The 27,242-nt window shown below is 43.7% G+C and overlaps 1 protein-coding gene across 1 annotated transcript in view; it reads left to right on the forward strand.

The window, feature by feature from the left end:
- The window catches only part of FAXC (failed axon connections homolog, metaxin like GST domain containing), a 279,788-nt gene that overhangs the window by 239,956 nt on the left and 12,590 nt on the right, over positions 1-27,242 (forward strand). Inside the window, exon 5 of the mRNA XM_086926626.1 lies at positions 5,458-5,574. Within this exon, the coding sequence (XP_086782752.1) occupies positions 5,458-5,574 (117 nt within the window). The remainder of the gene's footprint in view (positions 1-5,457; positions 5,575-27,242) is intronic.

Here is a 27,242-nt window from a genome sequence, read left to right on the forward strand (position 1 = left end):
TGGCGCGCCTGCTGCGCACGTCCGTTGTGCTCCCGCGCTGCTACCGGCATGAATAGCGGTAGTCAGCCTTAGCTCCTCCCCTCCTCTCTGATTGCCGCTCTGGGTAGGCGTTTCCACCAGGAAGTGGGTCGAGCCGGTATCGCGGCAAACTACAGTGCAGTGAGTTTACCAATTCAGTTTTTAAAAACAGTGCATCATTTTAGTTTTAGTGAATAACACAGAATCAAATAATTTTTAAAAAGCTGCAGTAAACAGTTCAAGCAGGGCCGCTGCACCTTTCTTAGAGTGACCGCCCCCATGCTGCTACTGTCATTAATAGCCGTAGTCAGCCTTAGCTCCTCCCCCACTTCTCTGATTGGCGCTCTGGGTAGGCGTTTCCACCAGGAAGTGGGTCGAGCCGGTATTGTGGCAAATTACAGCGTGGTGAATTTCCCAATTCAGTTTTTAAAAACAGTGCATCATTTTAATTTTAGTGAATAGCACAGAATAAAATAATTTCTAAAAAGCGGCAGTAAACAGTTCAAGCAGGGCTGCGGCACCTTTCTTAGAGTGACCGCTCCCGTGCTGCTACAGGCATTAATAGCCGTAGTCAGCCTTAGCTGCATGGGGTAATAGTTCAATTCACAGTAGTCATTAGCTATCTGAATGATGGCAGTTTCTGATCACATTTGCACGTGTACCTTAAAACAAATGTGCTTCAGTGTCAGGGCTGGTTGGTCAGTCCTTTAGTTTTCAAATTTCTCCTTCCATAGTTCCCCCTTTCATTTCTTAGCTTCTCCGCTTTTTATTTTGTCATTAAAAGTATACTAGAGTTCTCTAGGCAGTGCTAATGGGTTGCTTGCCTGCTGCTCATTTCATCTGCAGTGCACCGCATCCCACGTGGTCACATCCACTAAACCAGGCGACCATCACGCCATTATGGAACGTTAAAACAAAGATACACCACGTACAATAGCTCTGCGAGACGGACAACTGCTGCTATATTTAGTTTTGTTATTGCAAGCATATACCTGCTTTGTTTAGATGGCAGCTTGTTTCCATTTTTTCTACATGTTTTCTTGTATCTTGAATATGTTGTTGAGAGTGTGTGTTTCAATGGGGTTGTGAATGCAAGAATGAGTTAGTGGGTGTGTGAGTGTGTGCATGAGTTCAAAGATGAGAGGCAGAGTGTAGTTACAAAGACTTATTAAGGGGCATATCATCAATGGGTAGCGGTAAATATCACAAGTCGCGCTTCGCGCAAATTTGATTATTGCCGTTTATCGCAGGTTTACATCGCCGTGCTAGCGGCGTATTAACAGTGCTCTGCCAACAGGCGATGTACAAACCAGCGATAGACGGTGATAATCCTCATTAGCGTGTGAAATCCAGCAACGATTTCACACGCTAATGAAAAGATTGATAATAGGGGAGTGTGGACGTAACCAGACGATCTACCTCCCATAGAAAACATGGCTAAGTCAACTTTCCAGCAGGCGTAAGAATCCGGCGATAACTGCGGTTTGCGCAGACTTTTAAAATCGTAAAGAAGTTCCAGGGCCGCCCTGTAAATACTGCAATGTCGTGTTAGCGAAATATTTCATGTTGTTTCATGGCAGGAATGCCTACTTTGCATCTAATTAGCGATGTATATCGCTAAGATGCAAAGCATCACGGTAACGGCAGCCAACATGCGCTAGGGCATGTTAGCGCCGCCTTGATGATTCTGCAATAAATAAATCAGCGCTATGTGCCGAAAAAGCTGCGTTATGTCCCTTGATAAAATGCCCCTAAGTTCCTTTACCCATAAGTGACACAAAAAGTAATTTCATTTATGAGCCAGAATGCACTTTCATTCATGAGCATTGCCAATGCGTATTTAAAATGAGATTAAACCAATGGTTTCATGTACCGGGGTGAGATTCTTAATCTTATAGTAGACGCTAATGAATTGTTGTTCCAAATAAACACTTTCTGGATTCTTATGTGCTCTTTACTTCTTCAACTCCTAAGTGTAGAGCTGTACTGCTCCACGTGGTTTTCAAAATGCAGATGTTTCCTTATGACTTATAGATATGTACATGTAACTCTTCGTCAGAATTTAGACCCTCCGTTCTCAATCTGATAATATTTATGGATTCCAATCATCTCAGTTGGTGTATTTTGCCTCCACCGCTCTCATGTTTTTCCACTCTATTAATAGCATAGAATTTTAAGCTTTACCGATCATCATTGTGTTTTTGTGTGGAAGTGCCTTGCCCTGGCATATGTGAAGTCATTGTTGTTTATGACTTAAATGTGTTCTATAATTCGTTTTTGTAAACTGACTGGTAGTGTTGCCTACATATTTGAGACCACACATATTGCAGCACATATATTGCAAACTGAGAGTTTCAGGTAGTTCTTTTGTTAATGGCAAGTGTTTCAGCACTTCCATATGTGATGCTGGGCTTATTTATGAATTTGCCACATACCACTAGTTAGACAGGATAATTTTGTATATATTAGTGCAGCTATCATACGCCATAATTTTCTTAGTGACACAGGTTTGAAATGTCAGTTAAATAGCTATTTTATACTGGGGTGCTTTCGTCATATATGTCAGGGGTGCAGCCAGCATACGCATGAAGTGTTGCCATCACACACAATCATATATCAGGGATTCAATTTTGTTTTCGGGAAACTGTAGACACCAACTCCATCTTGCATTCCCATAAATATGCTTGGGATGGGGCTCATTAAAGATTTTGTGTTAAAAGTAGCATATATGAAGGTGCTCATTGTGGAGGACTCAACTATTCTCTTTGATGAGTGTGATATGTTGGAAACAATAGATATAAAAGGGTATCTTTACAATTAAAAATGTTAATACCTATTGGAACGTTCAAGTTATTTGAAGAATTGGCCTTTAAATTTAGATTACCTTATTCATCATCATCATATTCTTTATTCGGCAAGTCCTGCCATAAAAGTTCACTTAGATACAGTTCACAGATAAAACTTTAAAACGATAAAATCAATAAAATTTTCAAAAACCATCATACAAACCATTAATGAGCATATCTTATATGACAGCTTAATCAATAGACATTACTATTCATGAAATTTCACAGTGCCGCTGGAGCCATTTAGCTTGTACTTCTGGGTTCCAGGAGCACCTCGTTTGGGTGGGACTACAATTTGTATACGGGTCATGTTACCAACGATAAAGGACAGTGTAGTACAAGTCTCCGGACCCAACTCTACCCTGTCTGATTCTCTATACTCCCATTAAAAACATCAACAACTTTCCCTTTGTGTATGACGTTTTCTACGTCCAACTTCTGCAGATCTGGAACAGTCTGGCATGAGCCAAGCTGTACAGTCTTGGGGAACATTTCAATCCACTGTTTCTGTGTTTATGGTATCCTCATTAACTGTGTGTTCTTTTGACTTACCACCCTTGTCCTTAAGTCCTGGTGGGAACATCAATTGTTGCTATAGCTTTCCAATGAAGACTAGAGTGACATCCTTCAAAGTGCATGATCAGGAGCTCTGGGAAGTTCAACCTAACCTTGGATATTTCACAATGCTGTATCAATGGCTCTAGTCCCTGGTTAGACTGCAAGCACTAAATCTGTGGCCTGCCTCCTTGAGCTGGAGATGCTCAAGGTCAAGGTGTGACATTGTACATATTCTATGATCGAAATTAATGCAATGTTGGTCTGCCATTTGGAAAGAAAAGCAGGCTTGCCTGGGGATATAGACCGTTCTTCCGGCTTCTGTTGTACTTCTCCATGATGTTTCTGTTGTACTTTTCCATGATGCTTCTGGCATACCTTAATTCCCACATCATATTAAGTCAAGATATGGTTTTCTCCATCACTGGTGACAGCAAAAACAAGTATTTTGAGGTTGGGGAAGACAATGAAAATCCTGAATTTTGAAATGTGACCTAAAGAGGTGCAGTGTGGCTTATCTTGAAAAAAACAAATGCAAATTGCTTGATCAAATGCCTAAATTGGATGTAGCATGAGGTAGTTTGTTGAACCCTAATCAAATCATATGTACCCCAAGTATAGTATGAGGTGATATGGCTGATTTCTCATTTCAAGCGTTATGAAGTTTGTATGTTTAAATCCTCCTGGCCAATCATTGAGTGAAACTATTAGAGATGTTCCCTCTTGTGTTTTTGATACTCTAAAGAGTCTATTTGTCTTACCATAAGACCCTTTCAAGCATCACAGTATGAATAGCCACATATGGTCTTACTGTTATGTCCATTTTTGGAGAGGCTACCAGGACTGCATGACGCCTAGTCTTAGGGATCACTACAGTACAACATCATGAAATTACACTGTGCCCCTCACAATATTGATGGCATGTCAGACTGCACTTTGGATCTGTGGGTCATGATACTGTCAGCTAAAGGGCCAATGAAGTGTGGGGTTTGTGGTACGTACTGTGCTACTGTCCTGAAGCTGGCGCTGTTCCATGAGGTGTTCCTCCTCGAATTTCCTCCATTTCTGAAATTAGTCCTTCCAGCCTACATCTTCCCCCAACAGATGGAAACCAGTGGTTGAGAAGGTGTAAACCGATAGTTTGGGAACAGCTGTGATGCGTCTAGTGGGTTTGTTGGTGTATCCAACAGCATTGCTATGGCACCGCATTTCAAATATATATATGGATATCCACTCATGTCTACAGCTTTTGACTCCCAGTTTGAACTTTGCTGTGATGTAACTATTATATGTATTTCAATAGAATTTTTTTACATTTTTTTATTAAAGACTGAATCTCCTGAGAATCAGTCCTGTGACATCAGGAATGTGAGGGAAGCCATAGATTTGGAAAATATCTTGGTCAAACAAAACACTTTAATACTAAAATAAATATTAACCTTCTGAAATTAAAAAAAACTATCACACTATTAAAAATCTACAATAAGGAAAAGGGAGAATTAGAGCAAAGAGAGCAGAGATTTAGTCATTCTGTATAGACTGCCGAGCATGCTGAACAGAAGTCTTATTTCTTTAACCTTAACCTTCCATATATTACCCATGAGCTGCTTGAAGTAGCTGAAGTAGATTATGAATACTGAAGTCATCTAATTTCTGTACAATGTTTTGTGTTTTTTTCAATGCCCAGTCATCATGGTTGGCAATCATAGCAGTTGGCTTTTATGAAGCATCATACAAGAATACCTGGAAAAAAATGTACACCTTAGTTTACGGTAGCTGTCCAGAATTGATGAATCATACTTTTCCTTTTTTAGCCCACTTTTTGTACTTACCTCATCCGTGTTTTTTCTTTATCATTCACTTCTTTCACTTGCCTCTTCTGGGTTTCCATTTCCCATTCACTTCTTTAATCGCCTCTCCCTTGTTTTCACATAGCTCCCAACAACAAATGTGACAACAAGAGAAACATTTCAAAATTCGTTTGTGATGATCACAGCATGTGGTTTGCTTATTTGTTCTTGTGTTGGTCTACTTGCAGGTGATAAAAAATACATTATGGGACCAAAGTTTTCAACCCTGGACGCCACTGTGTTTGGACATCTGGCCCAGGCCATGTGGACCTTACCGGGAACCAGACCTGAGATGCTTATAAAAGGTTAGTCTCTAGAAAGATGGTTACACTTTACTAAGCTGCATTAAGAACACTTGAATGCTCAAAGGATGATGACGTGTTGTGACTGAGGCCATCTGATGGTAAGCCTTTAACAGCGATCGGATCTTTGAATGGACATTCTTTTTGTTCTGTGACATATTTTATCTCTGAACGTGTTATACCAGTTAGCTCATGAAGTGCTGCATTTAGCCCATGTCGGGCTCCATTTTGCTGAGAAACCAATCCATACAAAGACACAATGTGGCCCTTATTAAGAATAACAAAAAACACAACGGTAAGGTAGGACCCGGCGGAATATTTACAGACCAAGCTCTGGACACAGCCCCCACAGATACAGAACAACAAAGGAGTACCAGAGGGTCTGAAAAAAGGAGAGGATTTACAGTGTATGTAGAATAGCCTTTTACGTTTTGATATGTGTGGCTACTCATGTTATAACACATATAGGAATTATAAGTTTGTTGAACTTTATCGCACCTGGTAAATTCCACATTTCTGGATACATTTCAGCAGGTCAAATCTGCAAATATGTAATGTTTTCCGAGCACGCAAAAAGTTTAGCCGTCAAGGTCGTGGTATCAACAGTTCTTCATTCCAGTATTTAGTTCCTCCCTTATAATTGGATTTTCCAACCTGCTGATAGTTATATGAGGAAAAATACATTGGGGCATGTGGATTTTATGTATGTTAGGCACCCAAGTAAAATTATTTTTTAACCCAGGCCTAGCACATGTAGAACACACTGAAGTGAGCTTCAGCTTACCCGACCAAATGCCTAAAGTGGGGTTGAGACTAAGAAGTACCAACAGGATTGTTTTCTTATTGACTTTTTGTACTTATGCTGTCATTGCCTGCTAAAGTACAATATGTGTGGTTACTTCTGTTTCCGCAAATATCAGAATTTTGAGTTTTTTGCAGCGAGTAATTAATGGGTCTGATAAAGATCACATCCCTTGTTAAATTTCAGCAGATCAACCCTGATAGAATTTAAAGAGGGAAAATGCCTGGTGTTGCCGGAATTCTGTACATACACAGAACTATGCGCAGGAAAACAGGACCTCGGTGTATAGGGGTTGTACCTTCCTACCACCTTAGTACCCAAAATCCCCAAACCAACTTGCTATAGTGTCACGTTTGTTCTCCTATATAATCACGAAGCTACAAATGATTAGACAACCCAGAACAAAACACTCCCGACTCTCTCAGTAATTGCGGTAGCAAGACATACCCTTTCACTCACTCACTCGTACTTGTCCACATTAAGGATTGTCAGAGTCACTGTATAGTTTAAAATGTTTATTTTAACTATCATGCTCTATAATGCAGTATACGAGCCACTACCAGCAGCAAAATGCATAAACCTAAAACAGTTAGCATTGTTACAATACCATAAAATATGAAGGGGGATGTCATCATATATAGACAGTGGAAAAAGAACTATAAGGCCTAACCACCCTCCCCTTGGTAAGTTGAGGTTTATTATATAAAGGAAGATCTCCGGGCTTTGTCAGCAGATCCCATACCTTAGAGCCTAGATGGAAGGTTAACATCATAGGAACAGCATAGCTCTTCTCAAAGGAAAGTCTCTCTCCAAGCGTGTGTGAACAACATGCGCCCCATAATATCAAAACACAGGTTTTCCAGCAGCGCAGCTGTGTTTAGCATGTTTTATCTAGGTGCTAGCGACTGACCAGAACAGAATAACAAGGGGCATGTTTATCGACTTTGCACATCGTGTTCAGACTAAACCCAGGAATAAGCAAAGAACCCAGAAAGCAGACAGTTCTCATGTGAAAAGCACAAACAAAGTCTTGCAAAATGAAGTCATGTAGTAACGTGTGCAAAAGCAGCATCATGGCCGCAGAGCTCTTGCTAACTTAGCAATTTCGATAACGACCCTAACGACCCTAACAACCATATAACACTGGTAAATACTGGGACATGCAGATATTGGTGCAGTGTAAGTTTTTATCAGGTGTGACCTCGTACCGAACACTAGGCTACTCATAAAGAGGATCTTTGGTTGCTATTCTTCGTATATTGCCATTACCTCATCTACTGTTTATGAAGCCCATCTGATCTGAATCTACCCAGTTTGGCATTAGAATGTCTAGCCTTTTTTGACCCGAAAACCTGAGTAAAGAGCTTGGTATCTGTGTTCAGGAGCAATATCGGCCTATAGGAGCTACAATTCTTGGAATCCACCCATGTTTCTTTTTCAATTCACTTATGGCCTTGTACTCAATCTACCCATCTGTTGACCTCTTCTAGATGGCTGGCTCTAAGGTGGGACGACCGGTGCCACTGCAGCGGGCACTGACGTGGGATGGGGGGGGCGCCATGTTTGCAAGTATATTATCGTTTTAAAAGCACCTGCTGCCACGTTCCTTGTCTCCAGCAATTTTCAGGCATCAATAAGAATGTCAAGATAACTCCAGTGATTAATGTTCTTCCTGGAGAGAGATTGGAGTTTTGTGTAGTGGAAGTTTTGACTCAACGTAAGGTAGCGCAGAGGGTTAATATGCCTACTGCATGGAACGTACACCATGCAGATCACACAGTGCATATAATCTAAATAGGTCTGTGGGTTACTGCTTTTATCAGAGAGATACTTTTATTACTTGCAGTTTATAAGTTAAAATCCTAATATAGACCAGGGAGCTATTAACTGTCATCAAAGAGCTGCATGCAAACTGCAAGGTATAGATTAAAGTTGTATGTCGTTTGTCCTAATCTTGCAAAAAGAGTTCATTTGGATAGAAATAAGCATGGGCGGAAAATCCGTGACGCTCACGGATTTTGCGGATTTTCGGTAAATTCGCAATCCGCGAACTCTCGCGAATTTACCGAAAATCTGCAAATTCGCACGCAGCAGATTTTTTTTCTTGGTGATACAATATTGCGGCGTGCGGCGTTCACTTACCGTCATTCAGCGTTTGCCGAGTTCTTTTTCTCGATATTTTGCGAGTGCTGCGCCATTTTGGATCTTGCTGCGGGATCCCGCGGGAGTTTGGCGACGCATCCAGAGAGTTCGCAATTGCGAACATGTAGGTGCGGCGGGCAGCGACAATCTCGCACTCGCAAAATTACAAAATTTGCAATTCTGCATAAGAAATCCACTAGCAAGCAGCATAGACCTTCTGAAAATGATGATTTTTATCAGAATAACTCCTCAGGTTGACATTTGCCTGCGCTTTTTTGGATTTGAGGCCTTTTGACTTTCTTTGGATCACTTTTGGATTAGAAATCAACTTTCACAAGTAAGTTTGTTTGGGGCATTACAGTTGCTGTTCTGCAGAAAAACCCTCATCAGGCTGCCGCTCTTTCTCTCGCACCTCTAGAATACTGTCTGCTGCAGCCCAACTCTTGCCTCTCATAGAATTGACTCCAAACCCACTTAATCATACTGCCTTTCTTAATTATCTCTGTGTTAAGCATTTACTAAACCAGTGTTTTAGATCTTCTGTTTCTGGATTTTATTTCTTTTGTGCTTCACTGGTCCCTAAAAAGTTGTTTGTTGATAATGCTCTAAAAGTAAATAAAAATTACTTAAAATTAAATTTATGAGTTACACAATATGGTCAGAAAAACCTGGTCCTATAGACCATTCAATATAATCATGTGAAATTGAAACTTCTTGTAGTCAGTATTTTTTCCTCGCATCCTCGTCCACAATTATTTATTTTTGAGACTGTGTGGAAAAATATTTATAAAGGTATGCACACACTTTTTTAAAAATGTAAGGGCTTCCAGTCTTACAATAATACGTTTCATTTTGGCTTTTAAGCGGGAATTCGGCATGGAGACGTCGACGAATTACCAGTGCTATCAGCACTGTGCAACAAATAGTTGACTTAGGAATGACTGGGAGCAGTGATGGCCTGCACAAACAAGAAGTGGAGGACTTTCATGGGGTGTGGGGGGTGGTTTAATAATTAGAAAAAAAAGACTTACCCGAAGCTGCCGGCTTGTTTGCTCCTCTGTGTTTCTCTTCTTCTTGGTCCCAGCAGACATTGGGACAGCATCAGAGACTCCCGGCCTGAGTGGGCTGGTTTAACGGTACTCAGGCACACAGAGTCTGTGCTGTTTCTCCAACCTGGCTGTGCAATACAGCTGGGCTGGAGAAACCTAACTGCGCATGTCTGTTTGGCCAGGCTAAGAGGGCCGGCCAAACAGAGCTGCTCACTTAGAAGTGCTCTCTGCTCCTCCATTCCACGGCCAAGCCCGGCCCTGGCCCTCCCCTTCCTACACACCCTGGCTTAGCCAGAAGGTAATAAATAAAATTAAAATAAAATATTGTTTTATTTTTCAGCTGCTGGCTCTTAGCATTGGTGTGATGCTCCTCCGCTATTGTGCCGCTGACTGAATGAAGCCATTCAATGTCCTTGCTCAATGTCCTTGTTTTTCTGAGTGTGACAGCCGACTCCTTTGCCAGCACATCTCTATTTACCCCCCCTCTCTGTGTGGTGTAGGCCAAATCCGAAACAAGCATCGTGAATAAACTATGATATTAAATAGGGGTCAATATTCACCATTAACATTGTTTTGGGTATGCAGACACCATGGCTTACTTCTTTGTGCTTACAGGCAAGACCCTGTCAAGCATAGTGCAACTATGGAAGTCAAGCATCTTTAGGTGTGACCAATGGTTTATCAAATCTATTTTCTTTCAATGCATTGTCAGTGATTTTTTTGGTATTAAAATGGGGGCACTTGTTGATGTTTACCTGTGCCTGTATGCCTGAGCTGCAACACATCTTGTTCCTGCAAAATGTCAGTATTTCCCAAATGAACTTTTGACTCATTCTTTAACATAAAGGGACATTCTTCTTAGATCATTTCTTGAAAACCTTTGAATTAAATACCAAAGCTCATGCAGAGGAACTTTGATAATGAATGATTAAGAGATACAGTCATTGCTCTACCCGGATGTGGTAGGTGATATAGGGTGGTAAACGTAATGAATATTCCCGTTAAACAGAATGTTCCTCCCAGTCTAACGCCTGGCCCCAACCCAAAAGAGTTTCAGCACCTAGTCATTATTACATTATTTATATTTTCTGTCCATAAAATGTACGCACTCTTATACTGTAACTCTCCGAGATTTTGTGAGCTCGTGGCTAGGAATCTTTGTTGCTAAACATTAATTTGTGTATGTTCATGCCTGCCCGTCTGGCCTCATATCTCATGCACTGCTACTGTAAATAACATATGTGTGCACCCTGTTAAGTGCACTCTTTTGAATTACTGAAAATAGCTGACAAACATGTACACAACACGAACACTATACTACAAATGGTTCTGTCGGGTGGATAATTTCTTAGCATTTCATCATTAATATGTACAAATATAGAGAGAAACATACAAAAAGAAATTAATCAAAATTAGTATATTATACTTTTTTCTTTTATATATATGCAAGACTGTCACAGAAACAAGTTCATAATTGAAAAGACCAAAGTGTGACTTGTAAGTGAATAAGTGATCTTAAAGTTGCAAGGTGGTTAAGTTAATGCAATATATACAGTGCGATTGTTTAAAAACAATGTATAACATTTTTTAATCAATCGAAATCCATCCCTATATAAACAAATCTCCAACAGCCCTCCTCTGGGTCCTTTTCTTTTTTTGTAGGTGCAGAATGTAGGGTATGGATTGTGAAGATGCTTTGACGTTTTGACCCACGAATGTGCCATAATGAAACCACGTCACATTGTTTCATTTATTTAAGTGAAATTTCGGGCAACATATTTATGTCGGATGATATTCTGACTACTATTCTGGTACTACATCACATCATTATGCAACACATGGGTAATTATTCCGGACGGTGTTGGTTCAAGGAGTGGTCTCTCTTTACTCCCTCATTTCCATCTCTCGAGGCAACAGGTGCCTGTGGAAGTCATGAAATACCGGGTGGAAAAATCTGTGTTGTTATCCAAATGTCATCAAGCAGTCATAACCATCAAAAGTGAAGCATTGGCTCTCACCAAAATCCTCTCTTGAGACTGGAGAAAATACAAAATCAGTGGGAAGTGCATCCAGTAGAAGATGAACAATGGCATTCAGGCTCATTTCCCAGGTAATCAAAGCATACTCAATCACCCATTTCCACTTCACTTCAGATTGCAAAAGATGCAGGCTCTCTCTGTGCATAGAACATTTTTGGTCAGGTTCTCTCTTATGGAGGGAGTCAGATAAAATATGTATTCTTTACTATGTTTCGACAATGCAACCTTCCTAGAGCTTCAAAAGCGAATTACTACTTTTTATCTTGATGAGGAACACTATGGTGACTCTGAGGGTTTTACTTCCAATTCTTATACGGCAATGTTTAAAACACCATGTTATTCTCAACCCTAATACCACCTTCCACAGAAGGTGCATATTGTTAACATTTGCTTGGTTCGGTTTACAGTGATTCTACCAAAAGGCTTCGTCTGTAAATCTCCCTTTTTTTAAGAGCAAACGCTGGTTGCCGACAAGTTGGAGAAGCTGGTCATGCAATTAGCAGACATCAAGAAACTGGCTGTTGCTTTCCATCCAAAGTCTCCATCTAAAATCGTCAATGCCCTTGTGGGCTATGCCTCACAATTAGTGTCCTGGTCCAGACATGGTCTCTAGACCAGCAACTAGAGAGGGACATTGTGATCAAGGAGGCTTTTGCGCCACTGAGACGCCTGTTACCTTCATCTCAATGGCTTCTAAAGCCCTGGCTAGTAGTCACATTTCTTCCCATTGAAGGCGGTGGGTTATAGTAAAGTTGGAGACATTTGCTGACATTGGTGGAGACTACGCTTAATATCACTGTGTTTTGCAAGTGGTACAGAATACAAATACAATAAACTTCCTGCAGATACCTCCACATTAAGATTATGCCAAAGCATCACAAAAGTCACAAGTTCTGTAAAAGGGCATTTTCTAATTGGTAAACCATATTTTGATTGTTGCTGTGATACTTCGGCACAGTTATTATATATGTTCTCTATTTAGTTTTTAGATATGCTGAATAAGACCAAAAGTCAACAAATGCATGTGTTTTCACTCTGGAGACTCGTTTAACAAACAAAATATTTGGATACACAACTGTTCCTGTTCTTGTACATTAATCAGTGGTGCAAACATTTGATAAAGGGCTGAAGGTGGGTGGGTGCTGGACAAACTACCACAGGGGATGTTTATTGCCTGCTGAAGTAGACATTGAATGCAGTACAAAGTGATCTGCACTTTTAGAGAAAACTGGCAAAAATGAACTCTTTAAGTGCTTCGGCAAGTCAGTCTGTATTGATTTTCAGAAGATAAAAGATACGCTTTAGACCTAGGACTCCATTATAATGAAAGATCTATTCGACTCTGGCAAACTCTCTGCTGGATAAGTGCATTGTTTTGAGTTGCTGTGCAAGGAAGTGAAATTAACCAATGACTAGAAACCGCCTCATATACTAGCACACATTTGCATCTATGTCCTCTCTGAGCTAAAATAGTGCATGCTTTTTCAGTTTAGTAGCTAACTGTCATTACTGAGCTCCAGCACTCAGTGAAATAGCACACAGGAAAACAAAGACCAAGTTTATATGCATGTAGGATAGAAAAATGGTTACTCACAGAAATACAGGTTTTCCACATTGGAAAAGTGACGTATATGGAAAAGAAAAAATATTTAAGTTGTTTGTGACTACAGGGTCAAATATAATGAAATAAAGATCGAAGCAAATAGGGGAAAGAGAAGTATGTAAAACACATAAAAGGACTAAACCGAGTAAAACTGATTTGGGAGGCAGTAAAACCTCTCCAGATATATTTACTTTAATGTTAAATTATCGGGGTAAACGAAATGAGGTTTGCCCTTAGATCATGAATATAAGTGAATGGGATTTCCTGTGAAAAGCACAAAGAATGTTTTGTTATTTCCCTCTTTCTCTTTTACCCATTTGGAAGGGGAGAGGACCTGAGGGACAATTGGAAAGTATGATGGTGGATATTTTATTTGGACAATTTTGTGTAGGCACCAAACAAAAACTGCACCAGGCCAGCTGTAGGGATGACTGCCCATAACCTCTTCTTTGTTCCGAGCTGTTTGCCTGAATTTTTTGTTTTTTATCTACAGCGACCCTTCAAGCTGCACAACTGGTTATCCTCATGGATACATTTCGTGACAATGGGGAGAAACTCCATTGGCCGACTCTTTATCGTTTCAGAACCGCCATCTTTAGTCCCTGCTACACAAGTTCTGGTGGTGACAGCATTTTATAAGTTGTAGAATGTCTAGGGGCATGTGTAATGGCCCCCCGATGTAGACTGGGGACCTTCGTGTTTAATTGTTTTGTTGATGAATGTAATGTTTGTAAACATCGGGGCTTATTTATAACCCCCTGGCGCAGCCTTTGCATTACTTTTAATATGAGAAAAAGTGACGTACCAGCGGTGCAAGGGGCTTGTAAATAAGCCCCATCATTTTTAGTCATCAATGGGGTATCTGTAGCACCTGTAAATCTTGTGGTTTCCCCCCTCATGGGCAATGGCTGTCATTATCCCCTTAAAGGAAACAGGGATGCTTTTCAAAAAGAAAATTAAAAGCTTTCTTTTCATTTTTTAAGAGTAGGCAGTGGTCTGTGGGACCACTTCCTGCTCTAAAAGAAACCCTTTTAAAAACATTCACAAAGGTGTCCCTTCCCCTTCCCTTTTGCAAATGGATTAAATCCTACTTGAAGTAGGGTTAAAATGCAAATGTTTTGCGACCACATTTTGGTCGCAAAACATTCACACATACCACTGCGGGTCGCTATTAGGAAGGGACGCCCTTAACATGCCCCTTTCTAATACTGAATTGCAAACCCATTTTGTGAGCCAGTAATAGGTTACCGAATGCAAAATAGGGCTTTGTACATAATTTTTTTTTTTTTTAACGGTCACACATGGGCCCAATCTGTGAATCGGGCCGTTTGCAACATAAAAAAGCTACTTACTTCTGGCTGCATATCTATTAAGATGTAGCACTATCCTGCTCTCTCCCTGGATCTGGTGCATAACCAGGCTGCCTAGTGCCACCCACACACCACAATGCAAAGGTGTTTGCTTCATGTCTAACATAGGTTTTGTACTGGAAGGCAGTGGCGACTGGCATGGTCAGAGGGTGGTGGGGAGGGTAGCACAAAAAAAAAAGAAATACAAAAAAAGAAATACATTAAATTAAATAAATCTCACTTACTTTCATGCTATGACTGCAACGTCCTCAGTCATCTTTTCTCCTCGAGGCAGGCTTCCAATCCAATTCTAGGCTGCTCACATGCTGTTAACCAGCATGAGAGCAGCGCCCTGATTGGAGGGAGCGGCCTGACTCTACGCTCCACAGTGCACTGGAGGCCTGCACTTGCTTAAGACAGGTGGGTTGAGAGGTTTGAAGTGCTCATGCACACTGTGAACATGTGCAAATGGAGCCACCCCCTCTCTCTACTGCCATTCAGCAGGCCGAGTCTCATCCTGCCACTCCGTTTGGGACAGGGTTCTTGAAGAATAAAACTTCATTACCATTATGTTTTTCATTTCTGGGGGCATTTCTGTGGGGCGGCGTTCCTTCACTATAACGGAGGAGCTGCCACTGCTGGAAGGGTACATTTCAGTACAAAATACTATGATTAGACTAACTTTGAAGCTTTCCCCACTTCAGATGCACAGTGGGAAAAGTTACCGGAAATAAAAGCACTTCAACTTTTTAACCCCTGCTTGAATGGAGCATTTCTTTTGGTGCAAAACCTACAATTATACGTTTTTGTATAAAAAAATGGATTGTTGCATGGGAACGCCTATGTATCACTCGCAAACTGCTCCTTGACACAGTAATGCATCCTGCTTTGATTTAGTTTGAGTCAAGTTTCCAGCACATAACAAGTTTTCACTGGAAAGTAAATCTAAAAAAAATAACAATTTTGCATAGGTTTGCTTCACTTTTGTGATGCAAACACAATGCTAAATGTTTGTAAACCTGGTCTGTGGACTGGGTTTGTAATACCACCCCAGCAAAAAGTGTTGTGGTGGCATTTAGTTGCCAACACAAATCAGTATTTTTTTGGGAAAATTGACTAATGTAATACAAAGTAACACTACACAGTGGTTCATTGGGCCTTCACTGATGATCTCTTGGTCCCTGGGATCCTGTGACAGAATTGAGGGGGGCATGCGTTGCAGTAATGAACCGAGCATGACTTTTAGCGCCTCCTTTAATGATAACTTGATGCAGCATCAAGCGCCAGGGTGTAGGGATTTGTGTGAGAAAGCTGCGTTAGTGCTGGGTGTCATATGACAAAACGCTATCACTTGAGACTTGTTGGTTATCTGGAAAGACTTGGAGTTTTTCTAAAAAAATGCATGCAGTACAACCTCCAGCGAGGCTGTGCTGCGTTGTGCGACAGGTAGGGAGCAGGAGAGCGCCATATCTTCAGAGATATGGCTCTCCCCTACCCTTTCCCTTGCGCTGATTACAGCTACCATGCCACGCACACACAGTGCCATAGCGCTAGGGTGTGTGCATTAGTTTAGAATAGGTTTTGTACAGGAAGGGTACCCTTCCTGTACAAAATACCATGCCTGGACACAATGCAGCATGCCTGCAAAGTCGGAAAAGGAAGGAGAAATGAAAGCATTTCTCCTTCCTTGCAACTGTTAATAAGGGTGCCGTTTTTCTCACTCTAAACCCAATCTCCTATTTTTAGTAAATTGGGTTTACCGTTAGAAACAGGGTCGGATTGGGATCACAATTTGGCCCGGGCACTGATGAAAAAAGTGGCCCACATTCAAGAGGCGTGGCCCATATTTAAGGGGCGTGGCCCACATTCAAAGGGCGTGCCCTTTCATGAAACACCATTTGCACAGACAAGGAATGAAAGTGGGAGGATACTGTTCTTGCACAGGACACAGGGCCAAGGTGACAATGGCCTACTTGCTGAGCAACTAAAAAAAATAGCAAGGCCCCTTTTCGTCAAAAATTATTCCAGCCCTCCAGCACAGGAGCACCTGAAAAGCAGCAAAGCCCCTGCTATTACTAACCTACTTAGCCCTCCCCAGACCTTCAGCTCAGGAGCACATGAACAGAGGTAAGGCCCAGTGGCGTCACTAGGGCTGGTGTCACCCGGTGCGGGTAACTCATGGTGTCACCCCCACACACCGGATGGACCATCTCACCCTCTGCCTGCACCATCTCCCTCTCTGCCTGCACCATCTCTCCCTCTGTATGCACCATCTCACCATTTGCCTGCACCATCTCTTCCCTCCGCCTGCACCATCTCCCCTCCGCCTGCATCATCTCCCTCTCAGCCTGCACCATCTCCCCTCTGCCTGCACCATCTCTACTCTGCCTGCACCATCTACCCCTCTGCCTGCACCATCTCCCTCTCTGCCTGCACCATCTCTCCCTCTGCCTGCACCATCTCACCATTTGCCTGCACCATCTCTCCCCTCCGCCTGCACCATCTCCCCTCCGCCTGCATCATCTCCCTCTCAGCCTGCACCATCTCCCCTCTGCCTGCACCATCTCTACTCTGCCTGCACCATCTACCCCTCTGCCTGCACCATCTCCCCTCCGCCTGCACCATCTCTCCCTCTGCCTGCACCATCTCCCTCTCTGCCTCTCTGCCTGCACCATCTCTCCCTCTGCCTGCACCATCTCACCATTTGCCTGCACCATCTCTCCCCTCCGCCTGCACCATCTCCCCTCCGCCTGCATCATCTCCCTCTCAGCCTGCACCATCTCCCCTCTGCCTGCACCATCTCTACTCTGCCTGCACCATCTCACCCTCTGCCTGCACCATCTCCCTCTCTGCCTGCACCATCTCTCCCTCTGCCTGCACCATCTCACCATTTGCCTGCACCATCTCTCCACTCCGCCTGCACCATCTCCCCTCCGCCTGCATCATCCCCCTCTCAGCCTGCACCATCTCCCCTCTGCCTGCACCATCTCTACTCTGCCTGCACCATCTACCCCTCTGCCTGCACCATCTCCCTCTCTGCCTGCACCATCTCTCCCTCTGCCTGCACCATCTCACCATTTGCCTGCACCATCTCTCCCCTCCGCCTGCACCATCTCCCCTCCGCCTGCATCATCTCCCTCTCAGCCTGCACCATCTCCCCTCTGCCTGCACCATCTCTACTCTGCCTGCACCATCTACCCCTCTGCCTGCACCATCTCCCCTCCGCCTGCACGATCTCTCCCTCTGCCTGCACCATCTCCCTCTCTGCCTCTCTGCCTGCACCATCTCTCCCTCTGCCTGCACCATCTCACCATTTGCCTGCACCATCACTCCCCTCCGCCTGCACCATCTCCCCTCCGCCTGCATCATCTCCCTCTCAGCCTGCACCATCTCCCCTCTGCTTGCACCATCTCTACTCTGCCTGCACCATCTCACCCTCTGCCTGCACCATCTCCCTCTCTGCCTGCACCATCTCTCCCTCTGCCTGCACCATCTCACCATTTGCCTGCACCATCTCTCCCCTCCGCCTGCACCATCTCCCCTCCGCCTGCATCATCTCCCGCTCAGCCTGCACCATCTCCCCTCTGCATGCACCATCTCTACTCTGCCTGCACCATCTACCCCTCTGCCTGCACCATCTCCCCTCCGCCTGCACCATCTCTCTCTCTGCCTGCACCATCTCCCTCTCTGCCTTCACCATCTCACCCTCTGCTTGCACCATCTCCCCCTCTGCCTGCACCATCTCACCCTCTGCCTGCCCCATCTCTCCCTCTGCCTGCACCATCTCCCTCTCTGCCTGCACCATCTCTCACCTCCACCTTCACCATCTCACCCTTCTGCCTGCACCATGTCACCCTCTGCCTGCACCATATCCCTCTCTGCCTGCACCATGCCTCCCCCTCCGCCTGCACCCCCCCTCCACAGTGTGCTGCTCTTTTAACCCTTTCCTCATCGCCTTCTCCACCCCCCCCCCATGATTTCCCTGTCACAGTACTCGCTCTGTCTTAAATAACTCCTGAAATTGCTTCTGCCCGGCACGGCACGGCTGGTTGTTTGGTCAGACCATGTCCGACGTTGGCTCTCATGCACTGTGAGTGATCACATGTTCCCTTTCGCATGTGCAGACTAGATCAGTCTGAAACAGAGGTGCACTTCAGTGCGAGCTCTGGTGTGCGTGGGGCTGTTGGACCACGTCTTTTAAAAAATATTTGGTAGGTTTTGCAGTTGCATTGTGCCTTTTGCATATGCTTGCAAAAAATTACAAAATGCTTCAGCCTTACCAAGGTCAGACTTATTGGCTTTGCCCATACTTGCGATTCCTTTGCAGGAAAGAAAGATTTCCGTATAAAAATATTGCATTTATTATTTGATGAAATTTCAAACCACTTTGAAGAGGAAAATATGAATTTGCAATTGTCCTCTTGTTTATGTGTTTAATATGAGTATTAAGGTCCCTTTATTTATGAATAAACGTTCAGCTCTACATTTTGGAAATGACAGGTTTTCGTTTCTCTTAAGTCTCCGGTGCTCAATACATTACTTTGATTCCATCTGGGTGCACGTTATTGTTCCTGATGTAATGTTTCTTTAACCGAACTGTACAAATCGATGTTATTTTCTGCCAGTTCGTTCATCTTCCTTACGGAACGATCAGATAACGCTCTGCTGCTCACTCGGCTCTCACCTCATGTGTCACCCCATGTGAGGGTGTCACCCGGTGCGGTCCGCACCCCCCTAGTGACGCCACTGGTAAGGCCCCTGCAATTAGTAAATTAATCAACCCTCCAGGCCTTGGGAAAATGTCTTGGCAGGGGAGCACAAAACACAGCTTTCTGGTTCATCCAAGGTAGCTAGGTAGCCAGGGGGGAGGCTGAGGTGAAGCTGGTGCATGGGAAGTGCCTTTCCAGTGTGTTCTGGCAGTTTGAGTATTTACCATTTACTGTAATATTACCCTTGTACCTGTGTATGGGACCCTTTTGTAACTTGCACACGTCACTTTTCTCTTGTAACAAACTGTTTGCTACCTCTCACTTTGGTTTGCTTTAGATACTTGCACAAGTGCCACCATTGCCTACGTAACGTTTGTTCTTGTGCTGGAGTGTCTGCCATTAATTGCAGTATTATACCTCTACTTGTATTTTGTACGCTTTTGTTAACTGCAAACATATCACTTTTTCCTCCTGTAATGTATCGTTTGCTCCTCTTGTATTTTGGTTGCTCACTATTGTCACTTTTGATTCATGTAACTTAACGTTTGCTTTTGTAATTTGTCCACTTATAATTTTCTCCTCATGTATTATTGCTGTTCCTAGTGTGAAGCGCTCTGACACCTTAGGATAAAGTCCCCGCTATATAAAAATCGCATAAATAAATAAATAAAACAAAAAAATTCCAAACATCACCAGGCCCCCACAGCAAGACCCATTTTTCCTCGCCCACTATGCCCTGAATGTGAAGGGCTGTGGACGAGGTGTTAAGACTAACACCGTTTCTGGGCTGCATGGGCGCCAGGGGGCCGAGGTGCAAATGGCTCAAAGGCCTGAGAAACACCTGGCCCCCAGGGAGGCCGATTATTGCAAACAATCACCCCTCCCCAGGGTGGGTAAGGGTGAAGGAGAGGCCACAGCTAACAATCGCTGTCTGGCCGCACTGCGAGGCTGCTTTCATTTTCTCTGTCTCTGTGCACTCTGTGGGCCGTTTTTTTTTCTCCCCTTTCCTAGTCCACTCTCTGTGGACTGGGACAGGGGAGAAAAAAAACGGCCCACAGAGGGCACTGAGGCACCGGCCCTTCGGCCCATTCCCGAATGCCCGCCTTGCCAATCCGCCCCTGGTTAGAAACCTTGGGTGGTTGCATGGGAACGCCCATGCTCCACCTTGGTACGCCCCCGTGGGGCAAATAACGCGAAGCAGCGCTATGTGCTGCTTCGCATTACTTTTTTGTTATTTACAGCGCTAAACAAGTTTAGCGCTGGAAAGAAAATGGGGAAAAAGATTTTTGTGATGCAATCACGGCGTAAAATCTTAGCAAATATCCCCCCTATTCCGTTGTATTGCCTGAATTCATATAACAATTGAAGATGGCTTTTGAATAGAGATTGAAATAAGCAGATCGGCTCCTGGTTCTCGTACATCCCATGTTTATTAAGCCCGTGAGAGTCCGCACCTCTTTCCTCATGTGGAAACCTTGGGGTGGGCTACGGATCTTTCCCTTCCTTATGTTACAGTTACTGTTGATTAGTACTTGCAGTGCTCATTACTGCATTGCAGTGCTTTCCTCCCACAGCTCGCATTAGAATGGATTAATGGTTTGTCTTTCAAACATATGGTATCTTGGAGCAGGCCTTCCAAGATGATATACATTTTGTGAGTTGATGCCTAATCAATAATTGACTTTGGATTAAGATACTCTTAAAAGTCATCGCATCGCAATAGTACATTTAAATCAAAAATACTGAATGCATGTGCATGGCAATACTACCACCTTGAGGAGTAGGGAAGTGACTGCAACCCTTTTTTTTGGGCAAAATAATTTGCATTTTGAATACTAAGCTTTTTGCAATACTGCCATCCAGTGGAATAAAGGAATAATTACTTTTCTCTAACAATTTCATCTTGCGTTTAAGGCAGAGCACACTTCAGTGGAGACTGACATGTTTTTGGTTGCCTTCCTTTACAGTAACTCCTAAACATTTCACTTATTAACTTACTCAACAACGCGTATGAATATCGATCAAAATTATAGTCGAAGATAATCAGTTATACTTACTGCATTGCTAGTAAGTATCATGTGCATCGCTGACTCACTGGATTCAAATACTCTATACTGACTGTCAGTGTAGTACCGGTTGTCTTAATTACAGGTGACATGCATAATAGAAGTGAGTTGGCTTAAGTTGCTTTCTGATTATTGGTTGATATATTGGGGTGTAAGACATTCCAGAATTCCACTCATTGCGTTCAGTGACACTTGTTTTCATCTTTATTAATTTTGCGTTTTCTTGCTCTACTTTATGTGAATATCAGGTTTCTGGTGGAGTTGTGTCTGGCCACAATTTGCAGGTGTCCAGGACAATTGCCCTGAATGCTTTGCACATAGTGAAGCAAAACAGCAACTTAAAAGCCATTGGAACTGATTTCCAGTGCAGGGATTTGTGTTTGTCATTCACTTGTTCGCTAAGTTAAGACCTGCTTTACGTTTGTAATCGTTGGTTTGTACTCAATGTAGCTTTAGTCGATCTTTTTTCGTCAGCATAGTTTAGTTAAATCTTTATAAAAGCTTTACTCTGTGGTTGGTTTGTAGAAGTATTTCCATAACTCCCTGAGTGAAAGAGCACTTCTTTCACTGCAACATTTATTTGCAGTTTGTAGGAATATTAACCCAGCATTCTGTTTGTTCTTGATGTGGTAACTTGCAGCTGGCGAAAAACCGCGTTGGGGTAAATATATTTTTTCATTTGGAAACTATATGTTGGTTTCAGTCAGACATTGGAATCACGCCTTTATCATGCACAGATGTGGTTCAGATGCTCTGAGGTGCTGGTGTGATGTCCACATACCTCCGCACAGGTTGCCCTACCGATCTTCGGCACACATCTGAATTTGGATGCTGTGTTGTTGCTTCACTTGTATATATTGGCCCCTGTATACATTGACTACAAAGAGTGACGGAGATGGAACTGTGGCATTCCACGTGTCACTTACTTATGAGTGGAAATGTGTATCCGTCCTAAGTTGTTAACTGTGGTCTTACTCTACGAGCTTACTTTACTTGTGTGCAGCGAGTCTAAACACAGACCACAATCAATGTGGGTTAGGCTTGCCATAAGTCTTTGCCCGGTCTGGGCCAAAAGTTTAATTGGTGGTCGTCTAGAACGTCTTCCATTTTTGCCAGTGAAAGAATCCCCTCTTTTTAGGTATCGAAAAACATGTACCACAGGAAAGGGAAAACATGGCATCTGGCCTCATTTAAGTGCCTGGCCTTAAATCCTTTGATCCTTTCCTGAACTGCTTTGTGCCCCAGTTACTGCATCCTAAACGCTTGGCCAAAACTGCGCTGCTACAAATCTTGCCACTGCCTGGACCCACCCGCCAGTCTCCAGCAGCCGACCGCTCGTGATTACAACTACAGCGGGGCTGCCAGGAGGAGACCGGCAAGGGGCTACAAACTACGATAACCAGAAGCCCTCGCTGGGGTCCAGCATGCGCCAGGTGGCGCTTTAAATCACCGTCGGAGCAATTGAGCGGGGGATCCTTTCCTGAACTGCTTTGTGCCCCAGTTACTGCATCCTAAACGCTTGGCCAAAACTGCGCTGCTACAAATCTTGCCACTGCCTGGACCCACCCGCCAGTCTCCAGCAGCCGACCGCTCGTGATTACAACTACAGCGGGGCTGCCAGGAGGAGACCGGCGAGGGGCTACAAACTACGATACCCAGAAGCCCTCACTGGGGTCCAGTGTCATCAGCGAGCGCCAGGTGGCGCTTTAAATCACCGTCGGAGCAATTGAGCGGGCGATCCTTTCCTGAACTGCTTTGTGCCCCAGTTACTGCATCCTAAACGCTTGGCCAAAACTGCGCTGCTACAAATCTTGCCACTGCCTGGACCCACCCGCCAGTCTCCAGCAGCCAACCGCTCGTGATTACAACTACAGCGGGGCTGCCAGGAGGAGACCGGCGAGGGGCTACAAACTACGATACCCAGAAGCCCTCGCTGGGGTCCAGTGTCATCAGCGAGCGCCAGGTGGCGCTTTAAATCACCGTCGGAGCAATTGAGCGGGCGATCCTTTCCTGAACTGCTTTGTGCCCCAGTTACTGCATCCTAAACGCTTGGCCAAAACTGCGCTGCTACAAATTTTGCCACTGCCTGGACCCACCCGCCAGTCTCCAGCAGCCGACCGCTCGTGATTACAACTACAGCGGGGCTGCCAGGAGGAGACCGGCGAGGGGCTACAAACTACGATACCCAGAAGCCCTCGCTGGGGTCCAGCGTCATCAGCGAGCGCCAGGTGGCGCTTTAAATCACCGTCAGACCCGTTTCGCGGGACGCGAGCGGTACGCCGGGCGAAGACCGGGCCCTCTGTGGCCCTCAGGGGCCTGAAGAGGCCGGGACGGGCCACCCCCTTAACATCTCCTCATCAGACACCCTGCAAAAAGGTAACTCGTTCACTAGATATACGGCACTCAGTTATACGTCTACATCACAAGGATGTCCAAAGTTAGGAAAACTCCGGTGACAATGAGATCCACAACAAGATTAAAATCTGTGAGCACACCACTACCTACCATAACTGCCATAGACCTTATGCTGCAAAAAACCATTGGCGTAGTGGCGGACGCCATCCAGGACACAGAGAAACGACTTTCATTGACCCCAGACCTGTGTTTTCCAAACCTGTCTTTGCACACTACTGATAACACACACATTATGGATGCCACAATTAACTCTCAGGAATAATTACTAATGCAGTCGTTCACAGATTTGCCAGGGTCGCATATCAAGGACAATACTCCGAAACCCCTGTTCACATGCTCTGCAGGGAATACCATGGAGAGTAGTCCTCTGGTGCCGACTAGCCATGGCAACAACATAAGCTGCCTGCATATATCGTCTTTAGACCCAGAGGTTCAAATAGTGGAGGGCATAACACCTGCTACTCAACCTGCTTCCGGGATAACACATGATCCAACAAGTGTAGCCCAGCATCATAAGAAAAAACGAAAGACAAAACACCTGTTGAGGAAAACCTACTGCCCAATAGTCAAACCGAAATACTCAATTAAAGATATGTGGCAAAAACTTAGACAGGCGAAACTTTCCGCAAAAACCATAACTGGAACTCCTTCGACACCCACCCAAGACCTGGATGCATTCCGAAAGGAGAAGAATAATATTGAGAGTATTTCGGTTAAAGATCAGACAAGCCAAATAGATCAGTTATCCACATTGAAAATATCCCTCCTGAGTGAAATAGAATCTATGGTTAAATCTCTCTTACAGCCCATTAGTAAACGAGTCATCAACATAGAGAAAGCTCTAGGAAAATTTGAGAGAGCACAAAATGAAGTATCCTCTAGCATTCTTAAAATGCAAAAAATGCCTAATCCTACTTCCAATTTTGTTCCAGCAAGCAAAACCCTCAATGCTAATAATACTAAAACTGTGAAAACCACTAGAGACACAACAAATAGTGCCGTCAAACAGCCATCACCTCAGCGTCAGGAATCCCCAGCCACCTCCAATTTAGTAACTACCACACAAGTAGTTTTCAACTCACCGCAGGTAGTAGCCACGCCTGTGAATAACACACAAATTATACAGGTAGTTGATGAAATTGATGATAGTGAATGGGCTGCTGAGGGTCACCCGCCAGAATCAGTTACAGCAAATGTGGAGTCGTCGAAGCACCCCACATTATTAACACCGAATATTCCTATTAAGACAGCAGGGGCAAACCAGCTTAAACCCATGACAGCAAAAAGACCTATCCATATAAACCTTCCACCTGAATCTAATGCATACACTATTGTCATGATTGGGGTCCCCAAGCTGGCTGATAACAGGGGGGAGACTTACATGGAACTCAAAAACAAGGTCATGCAATGGTTAACCACACATAGGCCACTTCCCTCTCACATAAGTGGGTTTATTTCTCATGTGAAGATAGTAGATTGGGTGGGCTCAAGATTCAAATCAACAGAGGGAGACTGCATTGTAGTTAATTTTAAAGACAGACGAGTGGCGAAATTCATCATTAACTGGAGGAGTTCCTCGACAAATAGCCTGATCCGCACGATGGGTTTAAGCTATTTTTACCCCTATAATACAAACGGGTAAAGTAAAAATCCTCAACCTTATCATGGCCACGAGGGGTCATTGGAGCCTCAAGCCCATCTTCAAACATGGGCACCTCCTCTCGCCCCCAGTCAGGTGACGCCCTTAGATTTTGAACAACAAAGATATGCACAATCCTGGGAAGGTAGATCATACAACCATCCCCCTCCAACAATGTATGAGAGAATGGAATCCGCACCATATACATATAAACGAGATCATGCATATCCCTATTTGAATCAAAATCAATTCGGGGTTCCGACCTCAAACAGATATGATGCCCTGTATACCCATGATTACTTGGATGAGGTGGATTGACTGACACCTGCCCTGCCCCTTAGTACTTTACCCGACCCTTTGAATTGTGTGGAACAAACTAACATAATAAGTACTGATAATCCAACAAGTACTTCAGCCCCCTTAAGAGTGGCACCAGTTATCAGTACAATAGAGCCCGTAACACCTTTCCTTGAGAATCTTTCCCTACAAGTGGCACCTACTCTCTCCACTCTTGAACTAGGTAGTTCTCCTCCCACTATAGCCCATAACCTGCTAACTAGCACTAGTAATCAACCAGCAGCTGCAACAAGCCGACTTAATCAAAACCTGTATCCGTTTACTAACACGACTCAAGAGTCATTGACTGATCATGACGTACTTAACACTATAAAAATCTTGTCGTGGAACATAGCAGGACTGGCCGCAAAAGTAAAGGACCAGACGTGGGTGAAATTTATAAGGAAATTTGCCATAGTGTGCTTTCAGGAAACATGGCTCATAGATAATAATGTCTTCATCAAGGGGTTTCAGAGTTTCTTCGTCCCAGCAATTCCATCGCCGAGTGGCAGATCAAAGGGGGGCTTGGCAACATTCATCAGCCTCTCCCTCATCTGCCAGCTCAAAACCAAACAATTGGAAAACAGGAATATTCAGGTCATGGAGCTTAGGAAGGGCAAAAAAGCACTAACTCTGGTCAACTTTTATAATTCAGTAACATCACCAGGAGAGTGCAACATCGTCAAGCTCCACAGTTACTTGCAAGATGAATTGGTAAAATTGCCACGAAATAAAATAATCATTGGTGATTTCAACACGCATATCCGACCGAGACAACCTTGGACTCCTTGGGATGTGGGAACAGATCAGGACTTCATTTTGCCCACTGTCCGCGAGGTACCAATGCGAATAATCTAATAGATGACCTGAACCTGAGTGTTGCTATGTCCCTGAAAGATGACTCCTTCATTTTTGAAATACCAACTTATAAAGGTTCTGAGCACGGCTCTTTCATAGACCATATTCTTCTTTCTGTTGATCTGGCAAATTTAGCCTTAAATTTTAAAATACACGAAAGCATCTTTAGTGACCACAATCCAATCTCAATTGAACTAGGAGCGGGTATTTTTGAATTACGGAAAAACCATAAAGATATGGGTGCTTTAAAGTTGATCAATGGAAATCGTCGTCTGAAATGGTCCATGATAAACAGTGATACCTTATATAAGTCTGTTAAAACGAGTTGCAAACAGGAACTTAATCTTTGTGTCTCTGAGTCCACACCACCTGAAACCATCTTATCTGCTTTTGCTGTTGTAGTTTACAGGATTGACCAACTGCTATCTGTTCCAATAAAAGGCCCAACTGTTTATCAGCCAAGATGGTTTGACCACGCTTGTTCGGCAGCTAGTCGGAACTTGAAAATGGCCCTCAAGAAAAAGCCAAGGGATTCCGCACACATTAAAATCTTGCGATCTGAATATAAATCAACCTTGGCATCCCGTAAAAAGGATATAAAAGCACACATCTGGGAGTCTTTGCTTGACCCATCAACTCTGGGTAATAGCTCTAAGTTTTGGAG

This window comes from Lissotriton vulgaris, chromosome 6, assembly GCF_964263255.1.
Source record: "Lissotriton vulgaris chromosome 6, aLisVul1.2, whole genome shotgun sequence".
Taxonomy (NCBI): domain Eukaryota; kingdom Metazoa; phylum Chordata; class Amphibia; order Caudata; family Salamandridae; genus Lissotriton; species Lissotriton vulgaris.